Raw genomic sequence first — 17,516 nt, forward strand, 5'->3', positions numbered from 1 at the left:
TCATAGCTTTTTTTCCCAAAAGCTATGTAGTATTCCATTGATTCTTACACTCTTCACACATTCACACACAAACACTCTCACACATTCACTCCTACTCACTCTATACACATACTCCTATACACTCTCATGTCCTCACACTCATAAATTCACTCATATGTATTCACATACACACCACCACACATTCATACTCTGACACTCAAATTCACACACTTTTCCATGCCCATCTATAGCTACTCTTACACTCTTACATTCACACACTGTTACAAGTTACACACATATTCATGCAGATATTTGCACTCTTATACACATTTCAGCTCACATTCACACTTTCTCACAATATCCATTCTTTCACATACATTCATATGTACATTCATAAGTCACACACACACACACACACACACACACACACACACACACACACACACACACACACACACACATGATTCTGTTTCCAGCAGCAGGCTCACCTCATCTGCAGGCTTTCTGGGGGTAAAAGGACTGAGTGCTAAGCCTCAAAGGCAATGAGTGAGTCACATTATTGAAGCCTCCTCAGTTTCCCTCTCTTTACCTACCACTGACAGACACGAGCCACTAAGGAATAAGGTTTTCATCGGCTCTGAAATTATAGAAGAGCTTCATGTCTGCATGAGAAATAGACAAGTTGGGCAGAGCCACTGGGCAGAAGCTTGAGTTTAAACCCTAACTTTGACTCTCCTGTTAGCCAGAAGCCCCTCTCCAACAGTGGGAACCGCCCTGTGCCTCAGTTTCCTTATCTAAAAAGCAGGGAGAAACAGGGGGCTTCTTTCCTGCTGACTTCCCAGTGTTCATAGTGAAAACCCCAGGGAAGCCCAGACACCAATACTTGGCTTACAGAAAGCACTTAGTACGCAGCAGCATTAAGGATTTTTAATCACTGTTGCACCCAAGTGCTGCGTACAAGGGGCGCGCAAACTAAGTGCCTCTTGATCAGAGCTTGGCTGTGTGTGTGATTTAGGTCTGCTTGAAAGTGGCTAAAAGTGAGACAAACTGCCAACTCTTCCGTTTTAATTGGGAGATTTCCCATCAACTCCATTCTTCTCATTTTGCTGAAAGCCTCAGATGTGGCCATGGGAGGACCTAGACATGAAGCCCCTTATCTTCTCTGTGCCCTCCTGCACCTCCCCCCCCCCCAACTTTCTCAGCTGCTTGGCCCTGGAGGCTCTGAGTTTGCTACTCTTAGCTGTTTCTGTTCCATCTAATGGGGTGAGCTAAATCAGTCTGCAAACTAAGCCTGGCCCAGAAACTCCCAGAACAGGCATGGAGGGGCTGGAGGGAAAGCCCCAAGTGTGCCACTGCCTGCCCAGCTGGTGTGCCAGGAAGTTCTCCCTTCCCTAGAAAACCTATACTCTCCCACGACCAGACTAAATTGCCTGTCCTGGCCATCCATTTCTGTCTCCAGGCAGGGACAGAAGATGAGAGAGAAAGGTTTGGGGGAGGCACAGCTTCTATTAGAGGCTGCAACAGGGCAGGGGAACCCACGTTCTGAGCAGTTACATTTCCTGCCTCTAGCCAGGATGTGTTCGGTTGCTCATGTTCTGACCTTCAGGGTTCAGCCCTGTTTGGAGCAGAGGAGTCTCCTCCACAAGGGGATGGGGGGGGGGTTCGGGGGAGGGTGACAGAGGAACATGCCTGACCTTGGGTGTTACAAAGTCACTAAGGTTCTGCTTGCAAATTGGCTCATCATTGTGGTGATCAAAGGCAGGTAGCATTTCCTGAGAGGGCCTGGGAGGTCAGGGTGAGATGATCTCTCCTCTGCCCAGGTTCTATCTATGAGGTTCTGGGAGGAAGTTGTAGGAGGAAGTGGGTTGAAGTGTAGAGGGGAAGTGCCCTAGGAGAAAGTGGGTAATGGTACTCATCAGTCAGTGCTTACTTCCTCCCCAGGCTCTACCTACAACAACTCCTCTGCCCCCTCTCCCTTATGTAGCCCTGACTATGACTGGTACTAAGAAGAGCTATTTCTCCAGCCACTGGCTGGTGAGTGAAGCTTACAATGCAGCTTTAAGTCCATAATCAACCTGCAAGCTCGTCTCCTCTATCTCTAAGGGGGTCTCTACTCTTTCACTTAGCTGCTCCACCAAAACCTCAAAGACATCTAGACTGGCCAGCCTGTCCCTCCCACTTGAGATCCAACCTCAAAACAGAGCCTGCTCCATCAGTCCCTCTACCCCCAATTCTCCTGCTTCTTCCCTTATCAATACCAGGCAGTGTTGCCCATCTCCAAGTTCCCAGCCCTGTGCCTTCCTTGAACAAGCTGAGTTTACCAGTGCCATGATACAAAGTCACCCAAGGGAATCCTGGACATGGGAGAGATCCCCTGGACACCTACTAATATATTTCCCCTCCTGAAAAGGCCCAAGTTATTGGCTTGAGGGAATGCAACTGAAAATATTTTACATGTGGGGTTAGAGCAATAGCATAGTGAGTAGGGTATTTTCTTTGCACAGTCAACCCAGATTCCATCCTCTGCATCCCAGAACCTGTTAGGAGTAATTTCTGAGTGCTGAGCCAGGAGTAACCCAAGTGCTGTGGGGTGTGTCCCAAAAACCAAAAACCAAAACCAAAAAACAACCTTTTGACAGAGGTCTACATACTCCTAAAAGAAGTTGGCAGCAATGGAAATACGGTTTTAATGGTTTTACTTCTTCTGTTCTCCACATCTAGTTGGGAGACCACCTTTCTCAAACTCTTTAGCTGTTCCCCCAACACTGCCACACTGTCTGGCTGGTGAATGGTGGGAGGATGTCGCCTGATGCTTTTCCTCTGTCCCAGGGCTGGGTTTGGCCAGAAGGCACTATCAGGAGAAGGATAAACTGGGGTTGTCATGACCTCTGTCTCCCCACCTGCAGTTCCTGTGAGGTGCCCTTCATATCTAGTAACCACTGCTCCCCTGGATCTCATTCTGGGTTTGGGTCCAGGCCTTGCCCTCCGCCCCCTTGTAATTGTGTTATCACTAGCAGTTTCCCCATACTTGCTTGCAACTTGGCAAACACCAGAGGTGCCTGGCAACCAGGATATGGGTGTGGCCCACAGACAGTTTAGTGAAACAAATAAGTTCTGTCCCTGTTCACATGTGCTGCCTGGAATGAGGTCCTGAAAGTGAAATGACTTCACATGAAGGCTCATCTCTTTTGCACTTTTGATTTCCTCCTCCTGGCTGCCTGGAATGCTGCCAAAGGAGCTGGAACTCCAGAAGCACCCCAACCCCCACCCCCAACCACCCAACCAGGAGATGACTATAAGATGGCAGCCAGATGTTTAACGTGGCAAAGTTTCTGCAGAGAAGCGCTGGGTCCCTGGCAACCACTGCCAAACCTGGATTGCCAACTTCCAGATATTTTTTATATAAGAGGAACAAGGCTCTTAGGCAAGCCTTTGTTAGTTTATGTTTCCTTTTACATGTCGCCAAACCTAATCCGGATACAGTTACTGTCCAGAATTTAGGAGCTCTCCCAAGAATTGCTGAATTGGGGGAGAGGGGGGAACATTTGCAGAAATGTGCTTGGCCAGCTGAATGCCAGGGTGGGTCTTACAAGTCTCTTCTTCCTGAGATAACCTGCAGCTACACGTCTTTCTCCCACTACTGAGCTGTGGCAGGAATGTCAAGACTTGGTGTCTTGAGGGCTGAGTTGGAAGCTGCTAGGGAACTGGTGTCTGGATCCGGGTGCACTGCCCTGTGCTTCCGGCCCTCTGGTTCTCCAGCGCCCTAGGCCTTCGGTGGAGCATTGATTTCTGGCTATTAGTCTGCAGCACAGGGTGCGGCTTTGCTGCTCTCACAGATGTAGAGTGGAAAACAAGGGCTAGGCCAGAAATCCGCCCAGGCCTGCTGAGCCCAGAGGCAGCTTCTAGAGGGGAAGGGTGCAGGGAAGACATGGAGGGGGCTACGATCTCAGGCTCACAGTACTATCTCTGGGAAGCTGGTGAGGGGCTCAGACACAGCCAAGCACAAAACAGCACAAAACTCTGCCTGTAATTCCCACTTTCTTCTGCTTCTGCCCACTGATACCTGCCTTGCCCTGAACTCTGACTTCTGGGGCTCAGTGTTGTGCTCTCTGAGCATTCTCTATGCCCCATGGAAACAGCACCCCCCCTTTAATTGTTCAGGTCCAACCTTGGGGTGTTTTTCTCCCATTCCACATGATACCAGCACATCCTACATGTGGCATCTGACAATTTGTGCCTCTCTGAGCCATGCTCCTGCCAGCCCCAGTGCCAGACTCCTGTGCCCTCTCTTGCTTGGTGAACAGCAGAAGCTCTGCCACTTCCCTTCCCTTCCCTTGCTCATAGAAGACTCCTTACTGGACGCCACAATCTAATGGCATCCTTGCCTTTTCCATCAGTAGAGGCATGTCTTTGCCAGAGAGGTGACATTAAAACCAAACTTCGAAGGGTCTCTCCTCTCTCAGCACCCTCCACTAACTCTGACTCACTCAGCAAGCCTGGTTCAGAGACCCTGCATGGCCCCCATCCCCTTCTCTCTCAGACATCATTGCTCCCAGGGGACTTTGCTCACCTACTTTGCTGCTTTGCACACCAGCCTTCTGGTCTCTCCCTGAGCCAGTTTAGAACTCGGGTGCCTCAGGGAAGTGGTACCCACTGTTTCCTTGCATGGAAATTTCTTTCTGGGGTTCACCTCTCAGAAGAACACTTCCTTGCCTCCCTACCTTCTCACTCTCACTGCTTTCATGAGCTTTTCTGTGCAAATGATGTTTTCTATGATTTTTCAAACTGGAGCATTAAGTTCAGAGATTCCTCTATTTTGTCTGCATTGTGCCTAGGAGCAATCACTGTGTTTGTTATACTGGCACATATTGGAGGTACTCCAATATGAAAACCTGGAGAATGTGCTGGTTTATCCTCAGGCAGCAACCCACATCAGAGGGAGCCTAGAGGGGTGTCATGACCTCCCTGGCTTGACTGAACCCAAGCCATTCTGCTTTACTCTGAATTTCATTAGGGGAATTATCCCCCCATTTCTCCTCATTCTTATGGTTTACACAAAGTTGCCTACCCCTCTCCTGTTTCCAGGGATGGTCACATCAGCCCACCTACCCATTCTTTGTTCCAGTTCCTGAATGATTGACTATAATTGACCAGATGTCTCAGAGAGTGCCAGGTGCACCTTGGAGGTTTGGGGATTTGTGATACAGGGAATCACTAGAAGAATGACTTGCTCTAACATGAATGTATATCTGTTGATGCCAATGGTACCCAGAGAGTGGGGAGGAGAGGGAAGATACTTCAGTGTCAAGCTGAGAGCAAGGAGCTAGGACAACTCCGGTGACAGAACTCCTGGAATTAGCCACACCTGAAGCTCCAGTATACTTAAGTATTTCAGATTCATAGACAGATTCCTTCCCTCTGGTTTACTAAGTTCAGGATAAGTAGAGCTTTTAACCAGGCTTACAGAAAGTGGCTGTGAATAATGTATTTTTATGTCCAGTGCAACACTTATTTCTGGGTATACTGGGGCTCTTTTCTTGCCCCTCCCCCCACAATTAGGCTGCCCTCTCAGCCACAATGGTACAGCTCTGTTTGCCAGAAGCAATATGTTTGCTGAAAAAGCTATGGTAGGCCTGACTGACAATTTCCTTTTCAGCTGGTTAAGCATGCACCAAGGGCTTCTGCCCATAGCTCCCCCACCCCCCAATCTGGTGTTAAGAAGGGATTGTAAAAAACTGGCTATGTAATGCCAGGAAGGGTCACATGACAGAACAAAATACTTCCCAAATGGAACATTGGATGTTCATGCTATGCAATTCTGAATGCATTGCTGACTAGAAAGAAGTTGCTGGATCTACCCCAGGAGCCCAAAAACACAATGCAGAAAAGCCCTATGCATTCCTATGTTCACTGCAGCACTATTCACTATAGCTAGAATCTGGAAACAACCCAAGTACCCAAGAACAGATGAGTGGATAAAGAAACAGTGGTACATCTACACAAAGGAATACTACATGGTCGTTAGGAAAAATGAAGTCATGAAATTTGTTTATACATAGGTGGATATGGAGAGTATTATGCTGAGTAAAATGAGTTAGAAGGAGAGGGATAGACATAAAATGATCATACTCATTTGTGGAATATAAAAAGATAGTATAATATTAATATCCAGAGACAATAGAGAAAAGGGTCAAGAGAAATAGTCCAAGGCAGGAAACTTGCCACAAATAGAGGGGGACTGCAGAGAGGGCAGGGCAGGGACTATCATAATAATCATAGTTGGAAGTGATCATTCTGGACAAGAAGTGGATCCTGAAAGGAGATAAAGTGATCTGCATGATACCCCTTCAGTAACAATACCGCAAACCACAGAAGACAGAAAAGGAAGGGTGGGGGAGAGAGAATGCCTGCTATAGAGGCAGGCGGTGGGGCAGACAGGAAGTAAAATGGGGACACTGGTGGTGGGAAATGTGCATTTGTGAAGGCTGTTATACATTGTATGAGTGAAACTCAACCATGAACAACTTTGTTATTGTGAAAAAAACACAAAACTGTTTTTGAACAGTCTAGTAAATTATGGTGTTTAAATAATTTTGGGGTTTTTTGGGGGGCCACACTTAGTGGTCACAGGGGTTATTCCTGGATCTGTGCTCAGAAATCACTCCTGGCAGGCTAGGGGACCATATGGGAAGCCCAGAATCAAACTCAGGTTCATCCTGGTTGGCCACGGGAAAGGCAAACAACCTACTGCTGTGCTATTTACTCCGGCCCTTAAATAATCTAAAAAGAAAAAACAATAAAATGGAACATACTATGCACGTGCAAGGTCTTGGGTTCAATTCCTCACTCAGCAGGCCCCTGAGCACTGCTGGGCACAGCACCCTGAGACATAAGCAGCTGGCAGGAAAAGAGGAGGGAGGCTTTCCAATTTAGAGGGAATGTCTAACCCTCTGATGTGCTGTAATGTAGCTACTAGAAATCAGAATGGAAGCTATATATATATACTGGAAGCTATAATGTAGGTACTGGGCAGGGCTGTGCGCGTGTTAAGCCACTTTCCCAACAGAAGAATTAAGGCACAGCCAACAGAAAAGTTAAGGATTTGAAATCACTGCATGATAGAACCCACCTTCCCTCATTAAAGGGGTGCTGCACCCTCAGGACAGAGATTCTTTTTTTTTTTTGGTTTTTGGGCCACACCCGGTAACGCTCAGGGGTTACTCCTGGCTTGGGGGACCATATGGGACACCGTGGGATCGGAAACCGCGGTCCGTCCAAGGCTAGCGCAGGCAAGGCAGGCACCTTACCTTTAGCGCCACCGCCCGGCCCCAGGACAGAGATTCTGAAGGGCAAGAATTCCCATGGAGTGGGTTGGATGCCACAGCTGCCACAGGAACACACCCAGTACCTAGAAGTCTGGGCGGAGGTCAGTCACTTGCTCCCACCTGCTGTGGACACTTGGGATTACATGGATTCAGGAATCCACACCCGATATTCTGGGTTTGGGGTCTCATTTGCATAGTCATGTGGTTCCCCAATATTAGAGCCTAGGAGGAAAGATCTTCCCATTTTCAGTCTCTATCCCTGACTGGGAATGGGATCACTCCTGGCAGGACCCGGGATATTGGGATCAAAGCCAAGTCAGCCACGTGCAAGGCGAATGCCTTAACCCTTGGATTTTCTCTCCAGCCCCAGAACTGGGGCAAAGTCTTGGGCAGTTCTACTTCACCCATGTAGCGATTGCTTTTGCAGTGCCAGGATTGAACCCAAGGCCTCATACCAGCCAGCTCTGCCCTCTACTGTGGAGCCTTCTGGCTCCCTGACTTGGGCGGCAACTCTTCATACTGTTACCACCCTTGACAGCAACATCACCATGGCTTTGGTCTCATAGGAGGTGACACCTTACTGAAATACAAAATACTATGTGTGGGCTAGAGCAATAGTACAGTAGGCAAGTAGGGTGCTTGCCTTATATGTGGTTAACTAGGTTTCATTCCTGGCAACCCATATTCCAAGCACCACCAAGAGTAATTCCTGACTGCAGAGCCAGGAGTGAGTCCTGAGCACTGCCAGGTGGGACCCTCACGAAGAAATACTTTTGTTCCAGATTTAGCTTTAATAAAGGCAGTGGAGAGTGGTTTTTCAATTACAGCCATAACTTAAAACCTCTTTTATAAACAATACTGAGGCTTCCAAAAGTATGTCTAGCTAAAGCAAATTGTAGCTAAGAGGAGAGACACCATGGGATGTTGAAATTTGCTCCCCCTGGCCAGGAATCCATCAGCCTCCAGGGTCTCAAAGCCTGTCCCAGCCCCTGGGACACAGCAAAGGTTTGTCTGCACCAAATGCAGCCAATGGCTCTCTCTTGGTCTGGTGGCTGGGATGACCTTAGCCTCAGACAGCATCTGGACTGCTCCTTCTCCCACCCTCCCAGTGAGGAGCCTGCGCACCCTCAGAAACAGCTGCACATTGGGATTTTTCCCTGTGACTTGAGAACAATGGGCTCCTCACAGCCCCTTCCTGAGCAGCATGCCTTGGAATCAGTTCCCTGGGCAGGGGTCATGACTGTGGATACCTTAGGGAGGTGCATGAGATGTGGAAGGAGAAGTGGACGACAGCTTCCCTTTGCAATGAATAATTTGGTAAGGGCTGCTCTCAGGTGCTGGGTCCCAAGTCAATCCTTTCAAAGAGACCTTAATCCATAAATGGCCCTCTCCACCCTGGGACTGGGAGGAAGACTGGATGATTTTAGCAGAGAAGCCTCCAGCCTCGAGATCTATCCACACTGCTGCATGGATGAGCAGAAAATAGCAGATGATAAATTTTTTAGGACCACCCTCTGTGCTCCAGTTGTAGCCAACTGTGAGATAATGTGCTGGCCTTTTTGGGAACATGCATTATTGATCTGGGTCTGTCTAGAGGTTTATAAAAAGCCCACCCTTCCCCCATCCAGCACCTCCTGAAACAGCACAGCTGCCTCCTCTAGGTGGGCTTCAAGAAGCTGTTATGTAGTTGGAGTTGAGAAATAGCTGGGGAAGGTGTTCTGGGGGTACTGAAGTCTCTACCTCCGTGACCCAAAATTGACCCTCCAGAGATCTTGCTCTTGTGTGTGAGGTGGTATTGATGGAGATATTCCAGCAAGAACATCTGATAACAGTGAACCCCCTCCCTCTCCCCATCACAGCTAAAAACCTTGACACCAATCAACAGTATCTCAGGAAACTGGTTTAGTGGAACACTGTATCTGAGTTCCTATCTTGCTTAGTTAGTACAGGGCTAGAGAGAGCATAGGGGTTGTCTCTTGCCTTTTATGTGGCTGACCCAGGTTTCATCTCTGATACCCCATATATAATCCTCCAAGCCCCACCAACGAGAAGGAAACTCTGAACACCACTGTGTGTGGCCCCAAAACAACATCATCATCATCTTGCTTTCACGCCACTCCTGGAAGTACTCAGGGCTATTCCCTACTTGGTGATTTGGTGGTTTCTCCTGATGATGCTGGGGGGTGGGGTGGGGGTGGACCAAAGTTCAGGGGATGGCAGTTGGGCAGACCAGCATGTCCCTGCCCAGCATCTCTCTGGTTCATGAGTTCAATATTTTGCTGTGTTGTATGAGACCAGGGAAGGATACTGAGTCTCAAGGAGCAAGTCTTATCTCTAAATGAAGAAGACAAGCCTATGCCTTCATGAGTTGTTCATTGGTTTGGTTCTGATGCTGGGGACCCCACCCTGGACCTCACACAGGAGAGGCGGGGTGCTCCACTAAGCTGCAACCTAGTCCTTGAGCACTTTGCATCAGTCCTGGCTTTTTTTGCTCATCCCACCTGACGCCCCTCCCTGGTATTTGCTTTATTGGGCCACACCCAAAAATAAACATTCCAAGACTGACTCCTGGCAGAATTCATGTCAGGGCACTATATGTAATGCTAGGGATAGAAGTGGGGTCAGCCATGTGCAAGGTAAGCACCTTAAACCTTATACTATCTCTCTGGCTCCCAATTTTTCTGTTGGTTTTGATTGGAGCCACAGAAGCACACCACAACATGGAGCCCACAGATCATGGTGCTGGCAGTGAAATGTGAGCATCCTCAGGACTTGTTCAGGTCATGGACTGAGCTCTGGTGCTTGATCTCTGTTCCTTAACCCACCTCTATCAACATCCATTTCTCTCACCCAAGCTGTTCATGGCTCCTGCCTACCCCAAGCATCTTTGCTCTCTTACTCTGTGATCTAAGGGCTATATAACAAAGGGGATCCTGTTGGAAGGACAGCAGATCACAAAGCTCCCCTGTTAAAGCCCCTATATCCATGACAATGTTTAAAAGACTAAAACTCTACATCAGGCCCCTATTGTGCCCCTTCTCGGCCTCTTCCAGCCCCTATCCACCAGCTCATCTCTAACTCGACATTTCCTCTCTCTGCTGCAGCCATCCTTCCTCCATTCTCCAGCTTCCCACATAAGGCCTATGCTTAGCAAACCACAGAAAATGCATGAACTGGGCCCGGAGAGATAGCACAGTTTGCCTTGCAAGCAGCTGATCCAGGACCAAAGGTGGTTGGTTTGAATCCCGGTGTCCCACATGGTCCCCCGTGCCTGTCAGGAGCTATTTCTGAGCAGACAGCCAGGAGTGACCCCTGAGCACCGCCGGGTGTGGGCCAAAAACCAAAAAAAAAAAAAAAAAGAAAATGCATGAACCATCCAACCTTCAAGGTGTTCAGAATTTCTAGGCACAACTGTAAACCAAACAAGCACTTGGGGTGGGGGCCAAACCAGACGGGGTATCTGCCATCCTAGCACTCTCTGCAAAATTTCACCAGCAACACACATCTCTGGGGTTGTGGCCCACACAGCTCACAGCTCACAGCTCACTCTAAGTATCATAGGTGTCAAACTGTCAATAACAGCTTCGAGCTCCAATTACTTCCTGGCTGCAAATTCTTTTAGTGCAGATAAGCTCCCAGCGAACAATCTATATTTGTGATCAGTAATTCAAATCATTACAAGGAGTGACTTGGACTTACATAAATCATCTTTTCTTGGCAGTTAAGAGATTGATTCATATTTTCACAGATGGATCCAAACGGGGTGGAGTTTTACAGTTGGGGCCAGTCCACAATTCTATGGTGGGTTACAAAGGCTTTCCTCTGTCAGCTCACATTTGCGACTTAATAATATTCAGTTGTCCTTTGACAGGAGACAGGCACTCAAGCCTCTATGTCCCCCTCACCTGGTCTGCTACTGATGATACTTCCTCCTCCCTTCCATATAGCCTCTAATCTCAGGCTCCCTATCCATTCCCCAGGCTTTGGTCACATCTGTTTTCTTTGCCCTACCTCAGGGCCATTGCACATGCTGTCTCTACTACTTGAAGGTTTTCCCTAGGCTTACGTGGCAATCCAAGGTGAGGGGGGAAATTGAATTCATGGGAGGAGGAACAGTGTAGGGCTGGTGCTATCTAGCATGCTATGCCCAGGAGGGCAGCCCCAAGCCACCTGGGACCCCAAGACCATAATTCTGCCTGAGAGGTGTTCTAAAGTTTAAAACACATGTCAGAGTTTAAAAACAATAGAATGATGTAAACTACCCTATCAAAGATTCTTTAAAAACATTGATTAAGGTGATAGTAAATCAGATATTTAGGGTTTAAGCCAAAGTTAAAATTAATATCACTAGTTTTAAGATTTTTCTCCAATAGCTTTGGGTTACTCTTGTAGTTTGTAGTATTTGTAATAAAATACTATTGTTTTTCTGTAATACAGTGTGTGTGTGTGTGTGTGTGTGTGTGTGTGTGTGTGTGTGTGTGTGTGTGTGTGTGTGTGTATAGAGGGACTTACTGTGAAGGGATGGAATCAGTGAGGTCAGAAGACACATGTGAAGGATAGGTACCCCCTAACCTCAAAGAGCAGAGGAGATCTAGAAGGGTGAAACTCTAGAAAGAAGGTCCCACTGACAGGACTCTGAGGGACCCACTCACTGGGGACTTAGTTGTGGGGTTCTCCTCCTAGGAAAGAAAAATGGGGAGGAACCTCATGGTCATGAAGACCCCAAGAATTTGAAGGAGGAATTTGTGGTGCAGACTGTTGGAATGAAGGCTACAGTGGGGCAGCTTTGGTGGGGGATTCAGAGGCAGAGAGGCTCCTAGAAGCCTTCTCATGTCAACTTATCAGCCTCACATTGCCAGGGGAAGAGCCACAGGCCCCTACCCACCTATATGAAGCCCATAATACTGCAAGGAAGCTGGGACAACATGTAAGTTTTCCCTTTAGAAATCCCATCTCTATGAACAAGGTCAGGTCAATGCCAAGAGGGCCAGTTCCCTGCCTCTGGAGGCCACACAGGAAGGATGAGCCCATTTACAGCTTTTAGGTGGGTGGAACATTATGTAGGTGGGGACTTAAATAGGTTATGGTTTATGTGGTTGGGGCCATAGTAGGTGGTGCTTTTAAGAGGGACTGTGTTCTAATTGGGTAGAACTATAAAGTGGGTAGAGCTCTAAGGTGGTGGAGCTGGGGGTCCAAGGGGTTCCGTATAGACAATACATGCACTGGGACCTGCATGATTACATGACTTACATGCAGGCAAAGGCCAGCTTTCCTCCCTGATGAATCAAAGCAGTGCCATGTTGCTTGCTGACTGAGACTCATTATGAGGAAGTGTTAGGCAACAGTGTTTGCCAGAAAATGTCAGATTGTTGGTACTGCCATGAAGAGGTGTGGTCTGCCTCCCTCCTGTACATCCAGCTTAGATACTTCTGTGGCCCATTCAGTGGCACATGGATGTAGGTCCATCATAATCTATACCTCAGTACAGCCCCTCTAGGTTTTTCATCAAGCCTGTCTCTTCTGGAAATGATCTGGGTTTGCATACACGTGGCAGGTTTGTCTCCTGCCTTCCTCAAGAATGGGGTGCCTGTATGACTCGAACCCCAACTCCAGATGGTCCCAGCAGGGCAGGGCCTCCAGAGAAAATGAGGGAGAAGTGGGTCTTCGCATGGAAGAACTAGAAGTCATCCAGGTAGGTGGCTGAAGACCTCTAACCTTGTGAACATAAGACATTTGATTTGTATAGAACCCCCCCCCCCCAATTCCAGCAATGAACTCTGCAGGAGCCGGGGGCCTCTTGCACAGGTGTGGAGAGGTGGCGCTTACCCAGCTCCACGTCCTGGTCATCTGTGAGCACTAGGATGATGTTGGGGCGAATGTTCCTGCGGTCCCGCTGGAAGCGGCCCTTGAGGCGCTGGTGGGACTGGAAGGCTACACTCCCAGGCAGCAGAATGAGTAGCACTGTGCACAACACACCCAGCAGCAGGCCTGGAGATGCCATCCCTGTGGCTCTACCACTCCAGCCGACGTCCACCTGGAGGAGAAGATTATCAGGTCAGTGCCGATGGCTGCACTTGCACAGGAACCAAAGGAACGAGCAACTGAGGCAGAAGAGGCAACTCTCCCAGGGTAGAAGAAAGAACTTTGCTGACCCTCTGTATCCAGCCCACCAGCCTCAGGCCACAGCAGCAGCCTGGCTGACCATCACACCCTACACCAGACAAGTCATGCAAGGGAAGAAGTCCTGGTTTGGGGTACAGATATTTCTGGGTTGTTCTTCTGCTGGGTCAGGGACTGGGGCTGGCCTCCAGAGGGGATATGATGCAATGGGGGAGGTAGGGGTTCCCCTTTGGGCAGTACCATGCTCCCTTGGGTTTCTCGAGCAACCAGCCAAGGCTGACCCTCATTCCAGGTATAGAAACAGAGAGACATAGCATAGCAGTTACCAGGGTTCCATCCTATGGGGGGGAGTTATGACCTTGTGTTCATGGGTCCCAGAAACATGCAAAGGACCCATTTGAGTTTACAGGTACAGAGGAAACCACATGAGAAGAGAAAACCAATGGCTAAGAAGTTGAGGACAAAGAGTTGTGACATCCCACTCATCACGTCACCCCTGGCTCCAAGGCAGGCTGGCCACACAAGGAAGTGGGGAGAAGCCGCAGGGGTGCAGGGCTTGGCTCCCATCACACTCCTCTCTTGCTCTTCAAAGTCATTTTTCTACTTCCCGAGGAAATGAGCCTTCAAGTCTTGTTCAGATATAGACTTTTGGTCTCATTGCTTAAAATAATGCGGTGGGGGGGGAGGGAGAGAGGAGAGGGAAAAAGAAGAGAGAAGGGAGAGAGGAGACCAAAGAGAGGGAGGAGTAGGGGAGATGGGAGAGAGAATGAGGAGGGAGGAGAAGGAAGAGAGGGGAGAGGGAGAGAAAGGGGAGATAGGGAAAGAAAAGGGAGGGGAGAGGAAGAGAGAGAGAGAAGGGAGATGAGGAGAAGAAGAGAAGGAGAGGGAGAGAGAGAGAGGGTAGCGAGGAAAGAGAGTGAAGGGGAGAGGAGAGGAGTTGGTGTGCTGGGAGGAGAGGAAGCCAAGCTCTCTGGACTAGCACACTCTCTATGACCTTCAGGGCAGTATTTGCCAGACTCCTGGCCCCATCCTGAGTCAGGGCTCAGAGAATCTTCAGGGTCCCCCATACAAAGAGGCCTGTGCATCTTTAGCATCCTCCAATGTACCAGCTGCCTGAGGGGTCTCTCTCTGCCCCTCCAGAGAGCCCTTCCTCCCTTCCCCAGGACAACCAATGTGGTTGTTCACACCCTACAGACCAGTGGGGGACTTGGAGCCCAGAAGAGACCATTCTCTAGGCAGGGGTCCTCAAACTTTTTAAACAGGGGGCCAGTTCACTGTCCTTCAGACTGTTGGAGGGCCAGATTATAGTAAAAACAAAAATTATGCACACATTTCTATGCACACTGCATATATCTTATTTAGAAGTGAAGAAACAAAATGGGAATAAATACAATATGTGGCCCACGGGCCGTAGTTTGAGGACCATTGCTCTAGAGGCTATGCAACGTTTCTAGTTACAGTCCTATTCTCTGACCATCCTATACTCCAAGAATACAATCAAGTCCCTCCAAAGCATGCCTGGCTCCCAATTCTGTCACCACTTTTCTCCAGCATGCAGGCTTGGAAAAAGACACTGCAAGGCAGATGGCAGTGCTGAGCATCCTGTCTCCTCAGAACCAGGCATGAACTTGGTTTATGCCAGGGACCAAGACACCCATTAGACCTAATAGTCTGAAGCTCATATGCAAGGCTCTGGGCACTGCATTTGGCACTGTCTCCCTCTTTTAGGGACCTAAGTTGGTGTAGAGAGAAGACAAACCACATGCATACATTAGCACCAGCCTGAAACTTCCTGCTGGATATATGGGGAGGGGTGTATGGTCGAGCCAACTCATTGGCTGAAGTCACAGTCCCTGCATCACCCTGGAGTAGAGAGTAGTCCTCTGACCATGCTGCTTTTCCTCAAGTCCATCTCTACCTCAGCAAACCCACTGTGATTCCCCTTGTAGGAAAATGTGCACTCTGGTAGCAGTGCTGAGTGATCAACCCACCATGTAGCACAGACATGCTCTTCTCACTGCCAAGTGTGGGAATAATTCTGAGAACCACCCCAGGAGGCCCTACACAGCCTTTCTCATGCACCAGAAACAATCCTCGAAGCACTCACTGGAAACTGGCACTGCTCCAGCCATGGCTCTGAGTATTTTGTAGCTAGGCACTCCCCTCAACTGCAGAGGGGTTGCTAGTCAGCCCAGGGAGGCATGGACAGTGAAAATCTTCCCCCATCACAGGACGAAAAGAAGTGTCAAATTAGGGCTGCAGCAATAGCACAGTGGGGAGGGCATTTGTCTTGCATGTAGCTGACCTGGATTCAATCCCTGGCATCCCATATGGTTCTCCAAGTCTGCCAGGAATAATTTCTGAGCACAGAGCCAGGAGTAACACCTGAGCACTGCTGGGTATGGCCCCAAAACAAAAACAAAAACAATAACAAAAGAAATGGCAAAGACAGGTTCCTCAACTGGCGTGGCTCGATTCAGCCTGTCCAGACAGACCTTCCAGAAGTGCATCTTTGAGGAAGTTTCCAAAGTCTCCAAGCCTTGGTTCCTCTTTTGCCAGAGAAGCAGAGGCATGGAGCTTCCTTCCCTCTTAGGGACTTTTTGACTCTGTGAAATGGAGGTTCAGGAGAGTTGGGATATGCAGCTGATAATGAAAGTCCTGGGCTAGGTGGGGGAATGGATAGACCCGAGGTCTACTCCTGTCTTAGTGCTATTCCTCTTGCATGCAAATCATATGTTACAGCCCTTGGCATCATCTTCTGCATTGGTTGTCTTAGTAGGTCTTGGGGCAGCTGTATGGTCCCCCCTTCCTGACACTTTTCCTCAGGGTGTAAGTCAGGAGCTGAGACTGGACACTGGAGGATAGCAGCAGCTAATTATCTCATCAGATCAAGTCATCGGTGGGTCGATTTTTGATGAATTCCCCCGGCTCTCGCTTCTACTGGCCTCATGCCAGCCTCTCTCCGGATGCTGAAGAAATCAATTAAAAATGACACAAGAGATTCTGCTTACAGTTTCCTCTTCCTGGTAAAAGAGAGTGGCTAAACCAAGAGCAAAGCTGGGGAAAAAATGTGTCCCTAGCCTATAGCTCTTCCCTTTGACCTGTGGACACCCTATGTTGTCCCGCCAGCTCATTTCCAGGTCTAGCACTCCTGTAGGAGATCACAGGCTCTGAAGTTGCTCCTCAAAACTCGCACTTCATGTACCTGATTAAAAGTTATAGAGAGCCTATGCTCTGTCTGCATCACATTGGTTGGTACAATAATTCTTCCTGGAGCATAACAGCCTCCAGGAGGATGTCCTGGGACCATCCCACCTTTTACCATGGTGCAGTCATGGAAGAGCTGTTTTGTTTCAAGAGCTCCAGCCACACACTGCCTACTATTCTTTGCATGTCTCTGGCAACTCCCTACCCCAGAGCCTTTGCACTTGCTGTCCCAGCTCCTGGAGTCTTCATTCAGATATTTATTTTTCTGATCTTTTCCACCCACCCACCCACCCACCTCTCTTTCAGGTTTTGGCTCAAATGTTACCACAAATATCCTGTCTCTTTTCTCTCTTCCCCAGAACAAAACCCACTTATGACAACTGTATATTTCATTTCTTTGTGTGTCTCACCAATGACAACATTCACTTTGTTCAAATCCATGTCCCCAAGACCTGAAACAGTACTTGAGTCATGGCAGACAAGATGTAGAACAGTTTCCCTCTTGCAAAGGGCACTTCAGCTCTGGCAAGGGCCCTGCACAGTTTTTCTCTCATTACTTTAGCTTGGATAGAATTTAGAATGAGACTCAGGAGGAGCCAATCAGAGCATGCTGACTCTCTAGTTCCAGCAATTGGCTCAGAGACAGACAGGAAGCTTGAGTGTGGCCAATGAGAGGGAGGGGGAGAGGAATCAAGAAAAGAGGAATGTAGAAGAGATTTGGTATCTTTGACTTTTAGGCTACTGAAGGGGCTAAGCCACTGGCCACCCAGCGCCACCCTTTAGATCAGGGGTCTCAAACTCGTGGCCCTCGGGTCGTTTGCGGCCCTCCGTACATTTTGTGGCCCGCGCCAGCCTTCAAATATCGCAGTATTCGCGATTATTCGC

General features: G+C 48.7%; 1 protein-coding gene across 2 annotated transcripts in view; it reads right to left on the bottom strand.

Annotated features, from left to right (window-relative positions):
• Positions 1 to 17,516, bottom strand: part of SULF2 (sulfatase 2) — a 99,383-nt gene that overhangs the window by 64,233 nt on the left and 17,634 nt on the right. For both annotated transcript variants that reach the window (XR_007498928.1, XM_049781322.1), the window contains exon 2: positions 13,131 to 13,338. Coding sequence is in view for 1 of the 2 variants with exons in the window: in XM_049781322.1 (XP_049637279.1) it covers positions 13,131 to 13,305 (175 nt within the window). In the remaining variant the exon portion in view is untranslated. The remainder of the gene's footprint in view (positions 1 to 13,130; positions 13,339 to 17,516) is intronic.

Source organism: Suncus etruscus, chromosome 9 (assembly GCF_024139225.1).
Source record: "Suncus etruscus isolate mSunEtr1 chromosome 9, mSunEtr1.pri.cur, whole genome shotgun sequence".
Taxonomy (NCBI): Eukaryota; Metazoa; Chordata; class Mammalia; order Eulipotyphla; family Soricidae; genus Suncus; species Suncus etruscus.